The sequence below is a fragment of the Ceratotherium simum genome, chromosome 6 (assembly GCF_057802395.1).
Source record: "Ceratotherium simum simum isolate JZ-2026a chromosome 6, ASM5780239v1, whole genome shotgun sequence".
Lineage (NCBI taxonomy): Eukaryota > Metazoa > Chordata > Mammalia > Perissodactyla > Rhinocerotidae > Ceratotherium > Ceratotherium simum.
The window spans coordinates 14,489,146-14,510,703 of NC_141905.1; the positions used below are offsets into that span (position 1 = coordinate 14,489,146).

General features: G+C 37.5%; 1 protein-coding gene across 3 annotated transcripts in view; it reads right to left on the bottom strand.

Moving 5' to 3' along the window:
* Positions 1-21,558, bottom strand: part of RYR2 (ryanodine receptor 2) — a 694,605-nt gene that overhangs the window by 190,378 nt on the left and 482,669 nt on the right. For all 3 annotated transcript variants that reach the window (XM_087431907.1, XM_087431906.1, XM_087431905.1), the window contains 6 exons: positions 20,186-20,412; positions 14,507-15,311; positions 11,735-11,935; positions 6,364-6,469; positions 4,671-4,814; positions 3,742-4,015 (listed from right to left, as the gene is read on the bottom strand). In XM_087431907.1, coding sequence (XP_087288033.1) covers positions 3,742-4,015; positions 4,671-4,814; positions 6,364-6,469; positions 11,735-11,935; positions 14,507-15,311; positions 20,186-20,412 — 1,757 coding nt within the window. The remainder of the gene's footprint in view (positions 1-3,741; positions 4,016-4,670; positions 4,815-6,363; positions 6,470-11,734; positions 11,936-14,506; positions 15,312-20,185; positions 20,413-21,558) is intronic.

Consider the following 21,558-nt stretch of genomic DNA (forward strand, 5'->3'; position numbering starts at 1 on the left):
AAACAAACTTTCTCTTTGAATCTAATTTCCTTGAGTCACTCACCTATTCATTTAGTCATACGCTAACTGTTAGTTACTCTGGCTACATCAAGAACATGGAAGAGTATGATTCTTGTATGATTCTTTTATTCTTTGTTTTAGTTTTTCACTTTTAATCTAGTTTTGTTTTAATAAAGAGAGCTTTTAGATAGCACAACTCAGAAAAATGACTTTGGGGCCTAGGACTAATATAGGTCTGATCCAGTTCATGCAAGAACACATAAGGCAAAGAAAGGCATCCTTTTCCTTCATATTAGACAGCAGTCTATTTGGCAAGAGAAGCTTCAACTCTCAAACCACAGTTGCAATCACAGGATTTGTTCTCTCGTTAATTTAAATCCTTTTGCATGACCTAACTTTGGAAAGTATTTAATTGAAAAATCTTATGTGCCGTTAGTTCTAGGTACATTAAATGGATTTATAATTCTACCACCCAGTAGGTGGGTTGAAACTTATTAAGTGTGTCTTTTTGTGGAATATTTCTAAGACCACAAAAAAGTAACCTTTTATTTTGTTTCACATTCATTTTGAGTTTTATCACTACTGACTGATTTATATGTTAACAGTACATAATACTGTTACATGTTCATTTGAGAAAGACAGTGCCTTCCATTTCCTGGAAGCCTTCCTTTTTCATTTAGTTAATTAATATCACTTCTTATGAGAGGCCTCTCCAGGTCAGATTTAAGTATTAGTATTCCAAAAAAGACTCATTCATGCTCAGACAATTATAAATAAAGACCATAAAATTTGCTTTTGTCATTATGGTTTATTTTGTTCTCCCTCTTTGTCCCATTAGTATACTTATTTTTAGCGTGCAACCATTATAACAATTTTGGAATATAACCTTCTAGTTTATTTTTATGATTTCAAATGGGCCCACAGGCAATATATAGTATTGTATTCTGAATTCAAAATGTACATAAATGATATTGATTCTTTGTTTTTTACCTTCAGGATTATTTTTTAGGTCCTTCAGAGAGAACACTTATTCTATTTCATTAGTTTTTTTCAAAGAACCAACTCTAGGTTTTTAAATCCCGTTTATTGTTTCTTTGCATTCTATTTCATCCATGTCAGTAATTATCTTCATTATCTCCTCTTTTATCTGATATATATATAACCAGATTAGCTTTTTTTTTTCTTTTTTTAGCTGAATATTTGTCTTCTACATCCATTTCAACATTCTACATTCCAGATTTCTATATTTTTATGTTTAGATATTTTCTTGCAAATATCACCTAGCTTAATTTAAGTTTTCATTTTTCTCTGATACATTAATTCCCTTATTTTAATGTCCTCAAATCATGCAAGGTTATTAATGATTGCTTAAATTTATGCATATATGCATCAGTAATATACTCTCTAAAACTTATTGCTTTCTGTTCTTTTTCTCGGAATGTCATTTTCTTTTCTCTAGTGTATACCTTTAGAAGGTCTTTCAATGAGAGATTATAAGTAAATATTCTGAAATATCTTTGTTTTGCCCTCACTTTTGAATATGGGATATAAACTCTAATCTTCAAATCCACGTGAAGCATGAGCTCACTGTGTTGAATTCTCAGTTGGGTAAAACATTCTAAATTGATGATTATTTCCTGTCAGAACTTTGAATATAGTATTCCATTGAGATATATGATCTCTAGTTTTGCTGTTGAGAATTCTAAATACTGTTTCTTTGCAAGTATTCTGGCTTTTATCTCCACTTGCTTTTGAAATAGTCTATATTTTTTTAATGCACTTTCACTACTGTATATCCAGCTGTGGATGTGGAACTATTTGTGCTTTATGAATCTGTGAATTCACGTTTTTTATCAATTCTGAAAAACTCAAGGCAACAGCTCTTCAAATATTCCCATTCTGTAGTTCATCTACAGTCAGGCATCTCTTAACAACAGGGATATATTCTGAGAAAATGTCATTAGGCAATTTCATCATTGTGCAAACATCATAGAATATACTGAAGGGGAACAAAATTTGCCACCCAAAAATGTGTCTCTTTAACGTGAAGATTATTTTAGGCTAATTACTTTTAAGAAACAAAAGACTCAGAAAGTTTTTCTTGTTACCTCCCCTTTAACTGTCTAAAAGAATTCAGATAAATTCCTGTCTCAGGAAGTGAGCTATCACCTTAGCATACATGAACTAGATGGTAGACGGGGAGGAACCTAGAAAAGCCTGTTTGTTGCCCTCCCCTATTCTTTGTTTCTGTGTGGCCAAACACTTGTTTTCCAAACATTTGCTCCTTTTCACCTACCTGTGCATTGCCTTCCTTTGCTTTGAAGTCCCTTACTCCCCTCATCCCTAACAACTTCTTTTGTCTTTAGCTGAGGATAGTATTTAAGGGGAGGGCTTCAGCCATTTTGGCGAGTTACTCAGTTTTCCTCAGTTTCTCTCATGTATACACATTGTTAAGCTTTTGTTTGTTTTTCTCCTGTTAATCTGTCTCATGTCAATTTAATTCTTAGACCATCCAGAACAACCTAGAAGAGTAGAGGAAAATTTCTTCCTCCCCTATAGGACTTACATAAACCTAGATAGTATAGCCCGCTACACACCTAGGCTATATGGTCCTAATCTTACGGGACCACTATCATATATGTGGTCCATCGTTGACCAAAACATCATTATGTGGCACATGACTGTATTCTGTCTTTTCTAGAAATCGTGTTCAGCATATGCTGGACCTTCTTATACTATCCCCTAGGTCTCTTAACTTCTCTTTTATATTTCATTATCTTTGTCTCCCAGAACTCCATTACCGAGTAATTTCCTCATATCTATGATCCAATTTATTTTCTCTTCAGCTATATCTTATCTGTAACTTGATTAACTCACTGTTTTTAATGTCAATTATTATAGTTTTCATTTCTACAAGTTCTATTTGGATCTTTTTCAAATCTTCACAGACGTTTTGCATGTCTTATTTTTGGAGATTTATTTATTCCCTTGTATTTTTAACCATTTTAAATACAGTAATTTTGTGTTCTCTTTCTCATATTCTATTATCTGAAGTTCTCGGAGGAGGTGTTCTAACTCATCTATTTATCGTATCTGCAGATGCTTACTTATGGTCGATTGTTTCCTTAGATGCTTTGTAATTTTTGATTGTGGGCTAATCTTTGATAGTATTTGGGTTTTTCCTGCAAGATTTCACAGTGACTTAAGTTAGAAAGCCTCAGGCCAATTTTTATGTTAATTTCTCAGCTTAGGGATCCTTAGACTATGCATGAGGTATAAACATCAACCCCCAAATCCACATAAAGCACAACCTATGATGCTGAACTCTCAGAAGAGCTGTTTTTTTCCCCGTTCTTTTTTCAACACCCAGTAGATACAGACAAACTTCCTTACTAGTTCCTGCTGGTGAGTGTTTGTGCTCCCACAGATTTTAATGAGTTTTTATTAACCCATATTTTTATATATGATGATATATTACTGAGAAATTAATAAAAATACAAATTCTAAGATATTTTCTGTGTATCATAGCCATCTTTGCATCTAGCTGTAAAATTGGTCATGTTTTGTTATTCAGCAACTTTCTGTTTAGCTTTAAAACATAATCTCTAGAAAAACAACAATCTAATTTAATGATCATATAATCTAGACAGTGTATTTGTATTAATGCACCTACTGATTGGAATAAACAATTAAAAAAAGGAAATTTATAAGACAAAAGGTTGTAATAGTAAAATAATTTACCCTAATCCACGAATCATAAGCTTCTCTTCTTCTTTGCCCATTCTCACACTCAGCAGAGAACGAATCTGACCAAGGGATGCCAGCAGGTTGATGGTATCCTCCACGGAAACACCATTTATAGTATAAGTCTTTGGCAGTGCCCGAACCAGACCCCCAATGCCATCATACTGTCGATGGAGCAACACAAACATGGCCCTCACCAACTCAGGGTCTTCAATGACAGACTCTTGAGCCCATCGGACCATGGTCTCAGAAATCAACTGTTGAAGAGTGGCTGCAAAGTCATTATGGATATTTTTTTTAAAAAGAAAATAAAGAAATTAGTTGGGCATTTCAACTGCATATCTCATAAGCCCCAAACTGGTATCTATATTTGTACCAAAATTGCAAAGGCTAGGAATATTCTTAATATTTATAATATATATAATATATTATATATATATATATATAAAATGATAAAATGTTTAAATGAAGTTTAAATATAACATATATTAAGCAAATGTTTAATAATAAATGAAGTTTAATAAATTAATGAATGTTTAATAATAAATGAAGTTTAAATGTAATATATATAATATTATATATATATGTCAATAAAGATGAGTTATAGACATGCAAGGATAAAAATGCACAAACTTTTCTTCAAAAAACATTCTTATAATAAATGAATTTAAGCTGTTTCAAAATTGCAGCCACTTTTTCAAAACTACTATTGGCAATCCATAGGGCAATCAATATGTGTTGTCCCATTACTTCTACTTTTTTTTCTCTTAGTTCTATTATTTTGCTCCCAAAAGATCTGATATCACATATTCCTATAAAGTTGCAAACTCAATTTTCTCCCCGGCTCATCTAGTGTGATATTAGTTCAAAGGAGGAATAAACGTCAGCACATGAACACTTTGCCCGTGCCCTTTCACACTGCTTACAGGACTTCTTGGAGTCACTCTCAACTGGTTTTTCAGCTTGTTTCTTCTTCAGGTATGTCACCTTTTCTACCAAGGACAGCAGGCGTCCTCTAATCGTTAAATCACTGTTTCCATCCAGAGACCCATCTTCATCGAGCTCAATTCCTAGTATGAAAAAAGCAAAGAGAAAGAAGAAAAGAAAAACCGATTAAAAAACACATTTAGGAGAAATAATTCTCAGGTTTTGCAACTTTTTCCGTCCATAGCTTAAAGCAATGCTGCCGTGTCGAAAACATTTGACAACACTGACTTAAGCACTCCTGCCCACCGGCACTCGGAGATGAGATTCACTTGCCGGTCTCTTTTCCTCCTTTCTCTTCTCCCCTGTTCCTGTGGGCTCAGGGCCATCAGCAGCCAGTACAAAATAGAAAACTGAGCAGAGAGCAACAAGACTCTCTTTGGAGTCAAGATCAATTCTGCTACTTGGGCTGACCCTTAGGCATGTCTGAGTTCAGGTGCCATCTGCCTCGACCTACAGTTCCACCCTGCCTGAAAACCTCCCTGGACTTTTATCCTCCTCACTTGCTTCCAAAAATGTCAGTGGTATTTTAATAGATTGAGAGACAGAGAGAACAGGCAGAATTAGGTATCCTAAACCAAGAAATGCTTTATGTCTGAAGCAATAATGCTACCACTTTAGAGTATCTCTTTATTTATCATATATATATATAGTATTACTTTCTGGCAGTCATTTAGTGGTTCTTCATTCATAAGTTAAATTAATATACAAGGCAGTGCTTTTATTCTTTTCATTAAAATAAAATAAAAATAATACCCCTGGTGCTTATATATCATTTAAGAAATGGCTAATTCATTTTCTTTCACTGGAACACAGATTTTATCCACATCACTGCACAAAGAGAGAAAGAATCATACATCCAGGACATCCAATCAATTCCATTTTTAAAGTTCTTAGAATGATAGAAGGGGAAATTCCCTTAGTAGATTTGGGCTACTAACATATAATGCAAGATTTCCTTAGGCATTAAGTAATTTGAAAAGATATATGCCAGATTTCCTAAGCCAGTCCCAAAACCAGTTTAAATACAACTGTTTATGATCAAATTTCTTTAGAATAAATCAACTTAACACTCACTCTTCTGCCAAAAGCACCTGGTTACATGTTCTCATTCCCCCTCCCCATTCCCTGCCACTGAGGAAAAGAGGGAAAAGAGAGAAAAAAATTCCATCATCTTCTGCTCAGTCTTACTGCCTTTCTGATCTCTCTACGCCTCATGACTTCCCACCTGGGGTCAGTTAAACATTTTGCCATAATAAATATTCTTTTTTTTTTTTTTTTTTTTTTTTAAAGATTTTATTTATTTATTTTTTCCCCCAAAGCCCCAGTAGATAGTTGTGTGTCATAGCTGCACATCCTTCTAGTTGCTGTATGTGGGACGCGGCCTCAGCATGGCCGGAGAAGCAGCGTGCCGGTGGGAGCCCGGGATCCGAACTCGGGTCGCCAGCAGCGGAGCGCGCTCACCTAACCACCAAGCCACGGGGCCGGCCCCGCCATAATAAATATTCTTATATGAACTCTCAACAGGCATCATATATATTTGTGAACCTATTTATACATATACTTACTTTTGTACCAGTATATGGCTATGAAAAATACACATATAATAGGAGTTGTAAGTCAAGAAGACCTTACCACAATGTGTCATCAAATCTTCATGAAAATCCAAGAGTTGGTCTCGGATTTCTTCAGGACATGGACATTCACTTTTGTCATCCTTAAAATTGAGGAGCATATTGATCTGAATGTATGGAAAATCAAGAAAGAGGAACGAGAATAATAGAAAATTGAATGGAGGAATGACACACACAGCCAAGAAGAATATAAAAACCAAAGAGGTTCAAAATCTGTTTTTGAGTATTCACAAATTGTTGCCCAACAGATGAAAAATCATTATCTTTCACTCAATCCAACAAATACCACAAAATAAATCAAATCATTCAAAGCTGAGAATGCTGCAAAATACTCATATAATTTGCTTCATTTTTCTCAATTCCACAATATATTACAGTTCGAGTTCTTAAATCAACTATATTTGTTATCAATATATATTTGTTATAAATGTATCCTTCGAGTTCTTAAATCAACTAAGATCTAAATGTTATTTTTAAAAAATATTTTATTATGCTTCTAGATTTCCATTTTTTTCTAGCTAATTTCCACACTTTATTGACTATTTTATAGAATTCTTTTTGAGAAGGATACAGCAGCAAAAAAAGAAGGAAAAATGTAAATATAATTGAAAAGTAACATAACAGATAACTATGCTTTTGCTAACATTAATGGTTCAATTAAAACAACTGCTAGAAACTTTCTTCCATTTCTTTTAGTTTTAGACACAATAGTATTAAATTTATGAATGAAGAAAACAAAAGTCTGTGGTTGTTCTATAACTTTCCTTTAGGAAACAATTGTAAGTTTTCTTTTCAGAGTTTTTTATGTGAATTTTTTGTTAAACTATTAATTTGAGATAATTGTAGATTCATATGCTATTGTAAGAAATAATACAAAGAGATCCCACGCACCCTTTACCCAGTTTCCCCCACTGGTAACATCTCGAAAAACAGTAGCACAGTATCACAACCAGGATATTGACACTGACACAGTCAAAACAGAAAACAATTCCATCACCTCAAGAATCCCGCCTGCTCCACTTTTATAACCACTCACTTCCCTCCTGCCTGCTCATCCCTAATTCCTGTCAACCACTAATCTGTTCTCCATTTCTCTGTAATTGTCATTTCAAGAATGTTATATAAATGGAATCATACAGTATACATGTATATATTCCCATATGATCCTTTTGACGTCCACAGGGTCTGTAGCGACATCTCATTTCATTTTTGATGTTGATCATTTGTGTCTTCTCTCTCTTTTCCTTTGTCAGTCTTTTTAGAGGTTTGTCAATTTTATTAATATTTTTAAATAACCAGTTTTTGGATTCATCGATTTTTTTTCAATTGTTGTTCTGTTTTCAGTTTCACTGATTTCTGCTGTTCTATCATTGACTTTCTTCTGCTTGTTTTATGTTCATTTTGCTCTTTTTCTAAATCCTGGGGATGGCAGTTTACATTATTGATTTGAGTGTTTTTCCCTTTTTAAATGTTAGCATTTAGTGTTGTAAATTTCCCTCTCAGCACTGTGTTAGCTGTTTCCACAAACTTTGATATATGATATTTTCATTTTCTTTCAGTTCAATGTATTTTTAAATTTCATTTGAGATTTCCATCTCATGGATTATTTAGAAGTGTGTTGTTTAGTTTCCAAGTGTTTGGAGACTTTCCTGTTATCTTTCTGTTATTAATTTCTAATGTGACTCCATTGTGGTCAGAAAAAACATTCAGTATGAAAAAAATTTTAATTATTTTAAATTTGTTGAGGCTGTTTTATAACCTAGAATATAGTCCATGTTTGCAAATGTTTCATGGGCACTTTAAAAAAATGTGTATTCTGTTTTTGGGTGGAGTGTTCTACAAATATCCAAACATACTCATGGTTGATGATAATGTCACATTCTCCTATATTCTTGCTGATTTTCTGTCGATTTTCTGTCTAGCTTTTCTATCAATTACTGAGAGGGGGTGTTGAAGTCTCCAACTATAATTGTTTGTCTATTTCTCCTTTCAGTTCTATCTGTGTTGACTTCACATATTTTGTAACTCTGTTGTTTAGTGCATACACATTTGTCTTCTTGATGGATTGATCTTTTATCATTATGTAATGTTCCTGTCTCTGGTAATTTTCTTTGCTCTGATATAGGCACTCTTACTCTCTTTTAATTAACTTTTCATGACATACCTTTTTTCATCCTTTTACTTGCAACCAATCTACATCATTATATTTGAAGAGAGTTTCTTGTAGACAGCATATAATTAGGCCAAGTTTTTGAAATCCACTCTGCCAATCTCTGTCTTTTAATTGGTATATTTATTTATATTGATGAATTTATTGATATGTTTTAACTTAAGTCAGTCATTTTACTTGTTTTCTGTTTGTTCTCTCTGATTTATTTTTCCCAACTTGCTGTGGGTTCCTTGAACAATTTTTAAGATCCCATTTTGAATTATCCACGGTATTTTTTAGTGTATCTCTTTGTATAGCTTTTTTAGTATTTGCTCTGGATATTACATTCTATATACATAATTTATCACAATCCACTGGTGTCAACATTTTACCAGTTTGAGTGAAGTATCAATACTTTATTTCCTTTTATGTCCCTTATTCTCCTCCATTTAAAATACATTGCCTTAAATATTTCCTATACCTACACTGAAACACATCAGACAGTTTTATCATTTTTGCTTTGAACATCAGAAATAATTTAGAAAACTCAAGAGGAGAAGGACAATGCACTGTATTTACTCATATTTTAACACTTTGTGTTGTTCTCTTTTCCTTCTTGATTTTCCAAATTTTCTTCTTCTGTCATTTTCTTTCCGTTTAAAGAACTTCCTTTAGGCATTTTTCCATGGTAGGTCTGCTGCAGTCAAATTCTCATAGTTTTCCTACGTTTGAGAACATCTTGATTTCCCCTTCATTCCTGAAGGACCTTTTCACTGCATATAGAATTCTGGGTTGACAGTTCTGTTCTCTGAGCACTTGAAAAATGTTGTGCCACTTCCTCCTGGCCTCCATGTTTTCTGAAGAGAAATTCGCTATCACTAACTTGATTTTCCCCCGTAGGTGTCATTTCTTTCTCACTGCTTTCAAGATTTTTTCTTTGCCTTTAGTTTTCAGAAGTTTGACCATGATATGTCTTGGTTTAGACTTCTTTGGGTGTCCTGTCTGGGTTTTACTCAGTTTCTTGAATCTCTTTCTTTATATCTTTTGCCAAATTTGACAAGTTTTCAACCATTATTTTTTCAAGTATTTTTTCAGTTCACCCTCTTTCTTCTATCCATCTGGAACTACGATGCCACAAATGTTAGATCTTTTTTTATATTTGCACTGGTCTCTGAGGCTTTTTTTTTCCGAGTCTATTTTCTCTCTGTTTTTCATGCTGGGTAATTTCTATTGTTCTCTCTTCAGTTCAGTGATTCTCTTCTCTGTCCCCTCCATTCTGTTGTTAAGTCCACCCATTGAGGGTTTTTCAATTTCAGTTATTGTATTTTTCAGTTCTAAAATTTCCATTTGGTTCTTCTTTATACCTTCTATTTCTTGCTGAGACTTTCCTTTTTTTTTTTTCCATTTTGAAGAAGTTTTATGATGGCTGCTTTAAAGGCTTTGCCATATAATTTTAACATCTTTGTCATCTCAGAGTTGGTATCTATTGATTGTCTTTTGTCATTGAAGTTTTTCCTGATTCTTGGTATGATGAGTGATTTTTAATTGAAACCTGGACATTTTTTGTATTATGTTATGAGACTTTGGATCTTATTTGAACTTCTGGCTTCTTCTGACACTCTCTAGCAGGAGAAGGGGTTGGGGTGCTCCATTACTGCCAGGTGGGAGTAGAAGTCCATTTCCCCACTCAGCCTCCTTGGACACTTGAAGGAGGAAGGAGACATTGTTCCTGCTGGGCAAGGCTGGAAGATGCAGCTCCCCACTAGACCTGGAGTGATGCAACCCTGGCTGGAAAGGGTAAGAGTGCCTTGATAGTTCCCCCTTCTTGGCCTCTACTGACACTTTAGAAGGGGTGGGCTTGTTTCCTCTCAGCGGGGATCAAGTCCCAGCTCCCTCAGTCCCAGCTGAGGCACTTCAGCATAGCCTGGGGAGAGTGGAAGTCTAGGCTCCCCACTCAGCGTTTGCTCGTTGGGTTGGGGGGTGGGGCACAGTTTTGACTGTGGTGTTTGGCTGGAGTAGTGCAGTTGTTCCCTAAAAGTTTTCTGTCTTGCTAGAAAGACAGACAGTTTCCTGGTCCTTTGGCTAGACATAGAAGGCTTTAGTTGGGGCTTTTCTTGTCTATGCCCAGGGTGTTTCTGGGTTGCCAGCTTCTTTAGCTCCAAGTCTGGGATAGATGAGGCAGAAAGAAAACCCAAGGAACTCACCACTGCATCGTTCCTCAGGTCCTGAGTTCTGTGGCCAGTCTCCTTCCTTCTCTTTATCTTTCAGAGTCTTCTTATGTTGTCTTATGTCTTTTATCTAATGTCCAGTATAGTTGTACTTAGAAGGAAGAATGGGGGAAGGCACATGTACTCTGTCCTTCCAGAAGCAGAAGTCTCCCAATAGTTGTTTAACAAATGGAGTTAATCTGGGAGAGCTTGGACCTGTTCTCTGCTCAATAAATGCTGTTTATAGCAAGAAACATAATTCCCTGTCCCTTCTCTCAAAGAAATTACATTCTGGTGAGAAAAAATAAATTCTGCAATTAGACCCTAAACACTTTCACTCAGAGGTATCTTGGATATAGAGGGAAATGATAAGATATTGAAGATAAGATCTGTCAGTTATACCTTTTGACCTTCAAAGCTACATCTTGGTAATTTCCCCACACTATGAGTTCCATCCTGAAGTAGACTCCAGAAAACTCACATCCCCAGACTAGCTCATTCTTTGGTTCAGGCATGTGACCTTGGTTCTGCTCCACACTAAGGAGAGTTTTGAGGTGAGCAACAAAGAGGAAAAACCACAAACAGGTGATCAGTCTTCCAGCAAGACTGGTGGCAGTGACATTTGGTTCTTCTAGGGAGGAACCAAATAGAAAGTGTCTAGCATTGAGTCCCAGGAGTCAAGGTTTCCTATTAGCTGGGGTGGTACCGTGTCAGCAAAAGAAGACCCACCTGTGATTGGATATCGTTCCTATTTGCAGAACCCCAGAATCTGGCACACTGCCCTTCTCAAAGAGTCTATGATACACGTGATACCTTTTAATGAGACTCTTGTTTGTTTTAACTAACCAAGCAGATTCTTCTGGTGAAACTAAGAACACTGACTAAATCAACTTGGCTAATTTAGAAAGAACAGGAAAAAAATACACTTGTAACTTATATATAATTTTGCAATGTATGGATCCTCAATGAACCCAAACCCAAAGTTAAAAGGAAGAATTTTCATTTCATTCTTATACCTGTTCTTGAGGTGGTGACCTAAATTCCTTTGTTTTCCTGGCCGTGAGTGCTGCCGACATGTTTAAGGCTTGCATAACTTCATTATATCGGAAGCGTTGATTGTCTTGGAGCTTAGCTACAAAGTCATCTGAAAAGGCCACAATGGCTTCTATCCGGTGTCGGACCTGGCAGTCACAGAGGTATTGAAGTAGCAGGCACATCTAAGAGGACAATTAAAAAGACACCAAATTTAATTTCTGAATCTTTAAATAGATAATGTATATCATACCAAAATCTGAGGCAGACATGCTTAGTTGCCAACTCCTCTCTTGTATGAACAGAATCCTGATTTTGTGTCAGCAGTGATGTGCTTGGTCCCAGGGATGAAACATAATTTGTCTAAGCCAAAATGGCAAATACATGTCCTTTTGGTGCACACTTACTGTCTGGCCTACTCTGCAGCTAGAGGTGCTACAGCCAATGAGATATATAAGGAGAAGTTTACCAGGGGTCTTCTGGGAAAGATTTTCCATCATTAGCAACAGACTAGAACACCCTCTTTACAACATGAGTGTAACTCATAATGACGTGATCATTGGAGAAAGAATGAGGTAACACACCTCAGGATGAAAACCACAGACAGAGATTCACAGAAAAATATTAAGATCTGGGTTCCTGATGACCTCATTGAACTACCATAGGAATTCTAGAACTGTCCACCTCCAGAGTTTGCATGTAAGTTAATTAAGTGGTTTTACTCCTTATTCATTAAATGGTTAGCTAGGTATTCTCTTACTGGAAGTCAAAAGGATTTTTAACTGATATAGTACATCAGTAGAAACATGCCTACGAGAGAATGCTCTGCCCAAGTTTAGGAAAACCATTTAAATACACTTAATACCAATTGTGATATAAATTCGCGGCAGTGTTAAAACCCTGTATGTCACCATCCACAGGATAGCCATTTCTGTCAGTGCCAGCTCTGAAGTAGCTCAGCGTCCATCCCCTCTCTTCATCTCCTTCGCCCCACCCAGTGTAAGCAGGGTCCCCTCGGGTCTGGACCAGCGTGACAGCCTCCTGACTAAGGATTCTGGACCACTCTCCCTTTCCTCCCCCTATCTATTGTCCTCACAGCAGGAAAGAGATCTACTTTAAGATTTTTAGAATAAAATTCTCCTGCTAAGATTTTTCAATTGTTTTAATTGAACTTAGAATAAAATTCAAAATCCATCATACGGCTGGTTTTAGCAAAAGGCTAGATTCTGTATGAACTGCCTTCTGCCTCTCTCACTCTCTCTCCCCAGCTCATTAAGCTGCAGCTGCACTGGCCTTTTCCTGCCTCAAAATCTTTGTCATGCTATATGTTCTGTGCGAAAAGCTCCTGGAACACTCTCCCTGCTCCTTCTTCACACCTACTGGACTCCAGCTCACAAATCTGGCCTCACCTTGAAAGTCACTATCTCAGAGAGGCCTTCCCTCACATTTCTCACAGAAATCCAGTGCAATTTCTTTCTTCTAGTAATCCATTCTTTTCCTTCAGATCATGTAATGCAATTAGCAACAAGAAATTTTAAAAGAAATGCAAAATAAGAGTATATTTCTCCCAGAGACTATGAGCTTCTGGAAGACAGGGCCTACACCTGTTTCTTTCACCCAGTACCAAGTGCCTGGCTCAGTGGAAGACCTCAGGCAATGTAGACTGAGGAACGGAGGGCAAAAAAGCATGTCAATGATGCAAACATCAAATTGACTCTAATGAACCCAAGAAACGTTAAGAAAGGATCCTCAACACACCTTGATGAGCACGAAGACAGGCAATGTCTTTGATACCTTAGAAACATACATGCAGGAAGTAAAATCTTGCTGTGTCAGATTGGGGGCACCTACTGGTAAACAAGTGTTCTGAGGCTGGCAAGAATGGGGGGGGTAGAAAAGGGGTATGGAACGCCTTGTATTTCAGGCATTCCAACAAAATGTCAGTGAAATTCATCTGCAGAAACAAGAGGAGAGATACAAGGAAATTGCTACTAAATAAGAGGGAGAAGAAGAGCCGGTAGGGCAAAAGCCCATCTCCTCTGCTCCCTTCAGATGCATACACACACACATACACATACACATACACACATACACACATGGAAACAAAGAGTGACATGCCACACTTGCAGATGTGTATGACAGACAAACGTGTTTGACCAAGGAAACCACCTTGATACTAAATTTGTCCTTTATTAACTATTGTCAATTAACTGAATTGGAAAATTCATGAATTCCATTCCAAACGCAAGAGAATTAGACTGCGACATCCCAAAACACAACAGGAAGTTAGTTTTATGAAGAACTACCATTATACAGGAACACTAACAAATACAAATACACACACACACAGAAACAGAGACAAAGGTAAATTTCTCCCCCCCCCTTTTTTTTTTAGGTGAGGAAGATCAGCCCTGAGCTAACATCCATGCTAATCCTCCTCTTTTTGCTGAGGAAGACCAGCTCTGAGTTAACATCTATTGCCAATCCTCCTCCTTTTTTTCTTTTTTTTTCCCCAAAGCCCCAGTAGATAGCTGTATGTCATAGCTGCACATTCTTCTAGTTGCTGTATGTGGGACACGGCCTCAGCATGGCCGGAGAAGCTGTGCGTCGGTGCGCGCCCGGGATCCGAACCTGGGCCGCCAGTAGAGGAGCGCATGCACTTAACCGCTAAGCCACGGGGCCGGCCCCAAAGGCAAATTTCAATACCTTAATACTTAGCAATTCTGAAATTCACTACAATCTTTTTTTCTGATTACCTGCAATTTAACTGGCTCAGGCAGCTTCATTTGGAGCAGGCCTTCCTTGGGCCTCTTGCCCCCTTTGGCTTCTTCTTCACCAGCTCCTTCCAGCTTTGAGTCTTCTGCACAGGGCTCTTTCTCAAGCGCTTCACTCTCTTCCTCTGGAGAGGCAGCTTCCTTGAACACACTGGGCTCAATCAACTGTAAGATGTGTTTCAAGTCCTCGTTGTGGAAGATCCCCATGATGAGCAGGGTATAGAAAAGCTTGATGAGAGGTACAAAGAGGAATTCAGTGGTTCCCCCAACTGGGTCCCGGGCATGAAGGCTGCCCTGTTTAACAGCTTCTGTCAGCATCTGTATGGTTTTGGCCTTTAGGATGTCCAGCGGGAACTCGGGACTGTACTGGTAACATTCATTATTAATGCTTACAAAACTGGGGGAAGAAAATTGCATCCGTGGCCTGAGGGAGGTGCTGAGGCCAATTCCTGGGAGGCCATGCTTTTTGTTCTCATCAGGGAAAAGGGTGATGCTCTTTGTTTCCTCCGTCATGGGCACGATGAACTCACTGTTCATCATGAGCCTGGCAGTGGCATAGGAGCTAAGGTGGATGTCAATCAGCAGGTCATAGTAGCCAGCACGCAGCAAACCGGGCATGTACTTGTTTTCGATGGCATAGAGGAGCTGAGGTTCATCCACGTGGCTGCACAGGGCGTGGGCCACCCGGTGGTTCCCAAGAGCACAGACAGCAGAGTAGAGCCGGAGGGTGTGATAGTGGAATTTCAGCAGCTCTTCCTGCTCTGTCAATTCTAATATGTCGACAGACCTGTAGGAGAGAGAAGGATAGTGGCAGCAAGGTTAAGTGTGGAACTGTTGAAACAATTCTGAATTAGAGGAGAAATCTATGTACCTCATAGATTTCAAAAAGTTATGGAAACAGGCATTATCTTTTTTTTTTAGTTTTCTATGACATGTTTAATAGTAGCATAGTTTGGGTTTTTTCAATCAGTTCTAGATGTTTTACAAGTTTTCTTCCATGTAGAATTTTATGTTGAAAATTTCCAACCACTAGGGCTTGGACCTCCTTCATCTTCTATCATTCCAAGATTCTGGGCAACTCTTTTAGATATCTGAGTCTCAGTCTGAACCTGGGGACCCCCTCCTTTCAAAATTTGAGCACTCTTGGGAAAATCCTGAGTCTCCTTTTCCAACTTGGCAAATAGGTTCAAGAAGCCAGAAAACTTTGCCTTAGGCTATGTTGCCCACGTCTCTGACCTGTGATTAGCTATTAGCCTAACCTGTCAGAAGTGGGTGAACAGAGCTAATTGCTCTGACATAATTTACCTTCTGCTACATCCCTCACAGATCCAAACATACACCAGTGCCACTCTGGTTTCCACCAGGTATGTGCAGCTCATAAAACAAACATTATTAGGGACAGTTTCACTTAGGAAAGTTTCTACTCAGAATCTGAGTTTACACCGGCCTCTTAATTCAGGTCATTTTGCTTCTACCACATATCATGCCCTTTCAAAGCATAAAAACCTTAAAAATATGGCCAGAATATGCCTAAAGTAAAGTCATTCCTTCTAGAATAGAGTCAATCTTAGGAGAACATAATTCCTTTAGATGTGCCCATTTTTCTAAAACTATTTAAATTATATGGATTGTTCATGGGTGACGCTGTAACACTAAAAGTAGAAATGTGATATATTCATAATCAAAGGAATCATTCATTCATCTAGAAAGTTGTCCTTGGTGAGACTGTAATATGAGCTCATCAGAACAGAGGTTATTATATGTTTTGTTTATTAATATTCATCTAGCTCCTAGCATAATACACAGCAGGTGCTAAATAATTATTTGTGATTATTTGTTGTTAAGCTTTGTCACTATCCTTAGGTACACCATCATCCTGTCCGTGCCTATCCACTGTATCTATGCTTTCCAACCCACAGTCACTCTATCAAAAGCTACTGTAGCTTGATGGTGCAGGATTATTCCAGATCCCACCTCCCAAATTGCAGAATCAGAAGCTTCATACATTACAAACTAAAAGCCAATAATTACCTACCCCATGTACCACCTAGACTTCCAGGAAACCACACAACTGCTGGGCCCAGCTGCTGCCACCAATTCTTGGAAAGGTACAACTGAGCAAGCCACCTTCCTCAAAGTGTAGTGGACAATGATTCCCATGTCTTAGCTGTGCTCTTCAATCTCCCAAGAAGACAATTACCCCACCCCTCAGCCTGGGTGATGGTCAAAATATACAAATCAGTTCATTTTAGCAACACAGAATATCTGCAATCTAGGTTCTTATCGAAGAACACAACTTAGTCTACTGTCTAATCACTCTCAAAATGTCAGTTTCTAGAAACAACATATAAAGACTCTACAGTCTACACTCTTGCTGCCACTCCCAATCTACCCCCTAACTATGCACTTTATGATACATTGTTCTTTCTGTTAAAGCACCTCTCTTCCCTACTAGAACAAAGTCTTTTAAGGTAAGGGTCATATCTGTTTTGTTCACCATTTTATGTCCAGTGCCAGGAACACAGTGGGCACTAATACATATTTGTAGAATGAATGAATAAGAGAATTCTGAAGGATTTGTAGTCTATATCTCATAACTTGACACTTACATCAAGGCAAACCAAAGAATATAAACTCAACTAATTTAGTTTGTCTTCCTGTACCAACCTCTTGCAGCAATATTCATACTTTAACTATGGCTTTAACTGGGGGATAGCAAAAGAAATAACTCATTATTTTATCTGTCATAAGGACAATGCTAAATATATAATCTAACACCTTCTTAGCACATGCTGTAGATTATATTGTCATCAGTATATATTCTGCTTCTTCCTTCTTCCCTGCAGCTGGAGTAATCTTATCTGCCTTACTTACTTTGGGCTTCACCATATTACTTGGTTTGGTGAATAAAATGTAGGTGGACATAACATCTGCCACAAGCAAAAAGAAACTCTTAGAGGCCTAAAACTGTCTGTTAGCCCTCCCGTACATCCACCCTTGGCCATGGAAACTATATGTCCCAGATTGGGGCTGCCCCATTAGGCTGGATCTCAGGGTAAGAAGGCACATGGGCCACACCCACAGCCCATCCCCAGCCTGGAGCAGAGCGGCAGTGGACTCACCACCTCATGTAACATGAGCAAGAAATACATGTTTGTAAGCCACTGAGATTTTTGGGTTGTTATTGCAGTAACAGTCATTAGAACTCCTTATATGCTGTAACAGTTCTGAGTCAAGAAATTTCTTTCATAATTCAATATAGTTCTTTTATTCATCAAATATTACAAAGTATCTATTATGTATTAAGCACTGTGCACTGGTGTTATGATGGTGAACAATACAGACACAGTTCCTGCCCTAAGGGAGGTTACTGTCTAGTTGAGGAGGGAAACCCCCCCCAAATAAGTAAATTAAATTAGGAATTGTGATATGTGTCATGAAGAAAACAGAGGATTGACATACATCTACGACCATCCCAAATCTTAAAATATTATTCGCCATGTTATTGGGGCATGAGAAAAAGAGTCTAGTCAATCACTAGTTGGCACTTCCCTTTTGGAGTTTGAATTTTGAAACTCATCAGATTTTTCTTTGGCATCTAGGAAGCATGAAACCAATGTGGGACCTGACTTTACCAACCCCACAGAACGGTGAGGTATAAATGACTTAACCACGTAAGTCTTACCATATTAAGATTAATACAATCTTAAAATTCTCTGCTTAGTAGAGAGACAATATTTTCCCTCACAAAGAAAAATTCCTTCCCAAATGTTATGTTTCTTCTGGTTGCTGAGCAATTTTTTTTTAAATATCATCAGATGTAAAATTCCAAAAAAACTTTTCTCACGTAAAATAAGAAGTATAAAATTAAAATAAAATCTAATCATCTAAAGAGTACATTATAAATGATAATCTTTCAAATTATTTCACTTAAAAATATGTAAATAAATATTTAATGCATGAAAAACTTCACCTGGCCAGATTAATTTTTCTTTGGATTTCTTTTGTTTTAAAACAACTTTATTGAGATATAATTTACATACTATACAATTTACCTATTTAAAAAGTAAGTCAATGGTTTTAGTATATTAATGGAGTTGTGCAACCAGAACTATAAGCTAAGTTTAGACATTTTCATCACCCAAAAGAAATTCAGTATCCATTAGCAGTCACTCCTCTGGCCCATTGTCCCCCTCAACCCTAAGTAACCACTAATCTGCTTTTTCTCTTTAAAGATTGGCCTATTATGGACTTTTCATGTAAATGGAATCCTACAATATGTGTCCAATAACTACTTGAAAATTTAGTATAACGTTTTTAAGCTTCATCCATTTTGTAGCATGTATCAGAACTTCATTCCTTCTTATTGCCGAATAATATAGTATGGATATACCACTTTTTATTCATCCATGAATCAGTTGGTGGGCATCTGGATTGTTCTCACTTTTTGGCTACTATGAATAATGCTGCTATGAACATTTGTGGACAAGTGCTTATGTGGTCATGTTTTCATTTCTCTTGGGTATATTCCTAGGAGTGGAACTGATGAGCTGTATGGTAACTCTGTATTTAACGTTTTGAGGAACTGATAAACTGTTTCCCAAAGCACAGGGTAAATTATAAACGTATTACAGTAAAAGAAAAATGCCAAGCATGTCTAAATACACAAAAATGAACATAGCTTCTACTACCGTTTTAAGATTAAAGACTTACAATATAAGAAGGACAACAAACACATTTATCTTCACATTGTTTTCATGTAATGTCTTCACTTAGTTTGTGACTTGACTTCTTTTTTTTTTGGTGAGGAAGATTGTCCCTGAGCTAACATCTGTGCCAATCTTCCTCTATTTTGCTTGTGGGATGACGCCACAGCATGGCTTGATAAGCAGTATGTAGGTCCACGCCCGGGATTTGAATCCGCGAATCCCAGGCTGCCAAAGCAGAGGATGTAAACTTAACCACTACACCACTGGGCCGACCCATGACTTAACTTTTAAATGATATTTTGGGAGGGAAATCTTGGTCCCAAATGTAGAAACTTAGCTTCTTATTGATAATGAGCCTGCTAAAATGAATTCTCTGCAATTTAATTGGCTACAACATGGAAAAAATGAAAATCACAAAGCTACCTTTGAGTATTTATTGTACTTTATATTATTAGTATTACTATCTAGAATGCATATAAACTTCTTTCCAAAGCCCTCAGCATATCTTCACTATAATTTTCTTTCATTAATGTCTCTTAGTCTTCAGTTTTTCACATCTGTCAAACGAAGGGTTGAACTAAGGGATTTCTATGATTCTGTCTCTAATATCTTACAATTTTATGACACTGTATTACTCTAAGTTCTAAGTCAGAGTGCAGTTGTACTTGTCTGAATTTTTAGTTGCTGTTGGCATCATAAGAAAAACAAGATTGAGAAAAGAAACAATACACTATCATATTGCCTCTTCAACTGTAGAATAATAATTTTGTTTCAGCAATGAAGTGGTTGAGAAATAGATTTACACTTGGAATATGCAAAATATCTCCATTGCCACAAGAAATTACATATTTTTTAAACCTCATTTTTTTCCCCCAGCAACCCCCCTGAACCCCTGGGCAGCGGTCTAACGTGAAGGGTCCCAAAGTGACAGTAAGGGATATGCAGGGCTGACCTGTTCTCCTCTGGGATATGAAGAGACATGAACTGAAGAGGATCCAAACACTGCACCAGCCAGCCTTGGCGTTCACTTATTCGAGAGACATCTACCTTCAAGAATTGGTTGGGCATTCTGCTCCACAGGACATGTGATAGAAATTGTACGTGGAGACGTGGGGGGCACTGCGGCACTGGGTTTTTGTGCTCACTCTTGAATAGTCCCGCGGAGAGAGGCATCACATTCTAGGGGATGGGAAAGCAGAAAACAAATTCATTCATACCCCACCTTGGGGTTAATAATGACTAGAATTCTGCAAAGGAAAGAGACAATGGAAGTAAGACCCACTACAAGTCGAGCAGTCAATATGAGAAATAATAGAGATTGGGCTGAAGAGCTCCTAAAATGAAGAGCAGAGAAAATATTATGAGAGAAAATACCTAAAACTTCAGGGCAGGCAAACAGGTTTGGGGATGTTTCTTTCCCATATACTCTGTGGCACACTGAGAACGCAAGTGCAACCAAGTCTCACCCCAGAGACTTCATATTTCTTTACCAAGCTGGGCCCTCAGGGAAGTCCGGCACGTCTTTAGTCGCTTCCGGTGTCAAATGTCCTGAAGGAGAAGCCATATCCCCTTGTCTCTCTCTCTCTCATAGCCTGTCCTTTGTCACTCACCTCATCCCTCAACCACTCTCTCACTCATCGTCAGGTTTATCAGGTTTTAGTAACCAGAGTCTACTGGAGACAGCTCAACAGATACACCTGACTATCCCACACAAGAAAATAGAATTAATCAGGCATTAACTAACACACTTCATTTCTCCTCCACCTTCCTCCACCTCCAATATGTATCTTCAGCCATCCTAATTCCTTTCTAATTGAATTCCAATAACAGGGAAAGAGAAGTCTCTACTTTGCCAAAGCTTATTCGTTCGTTTAAGATCATGATACCACCTCCGCCTGTCTCTTCTGGACCATATAAAAATGATTATCTCATCTTTCTCATTATCTTCAGTCTCTCCCTCTCCACCAGAACCTTCTCAACTGCATTCTTTAGACTGCCTCATCCTCAAGCTACTTTCCTATTTTCTTCTGCTAATGGGGGAAAAAAAAAGCCAGGCACTGAGACCATATCAGTGAACAGAATAGACAAAATGCCTGTCCTCATACAACTTCCATATGTTTTATTAGAGATATAAAATAAATAAAATCAGTAAGTAAATTACATGGTATATTAGAAAAGAGATCATGAGGAGAAGGAAAAAAACCAGGATGGGGGAATCAGAATGTAGGACAGCAAAAACAAATAATAAATAGGATGGTCAGAACGGGTGTGGCTGAGAAGATGACAAGAAGAAGGACTATATGGATGTGCAGGGGAAGAAATTTC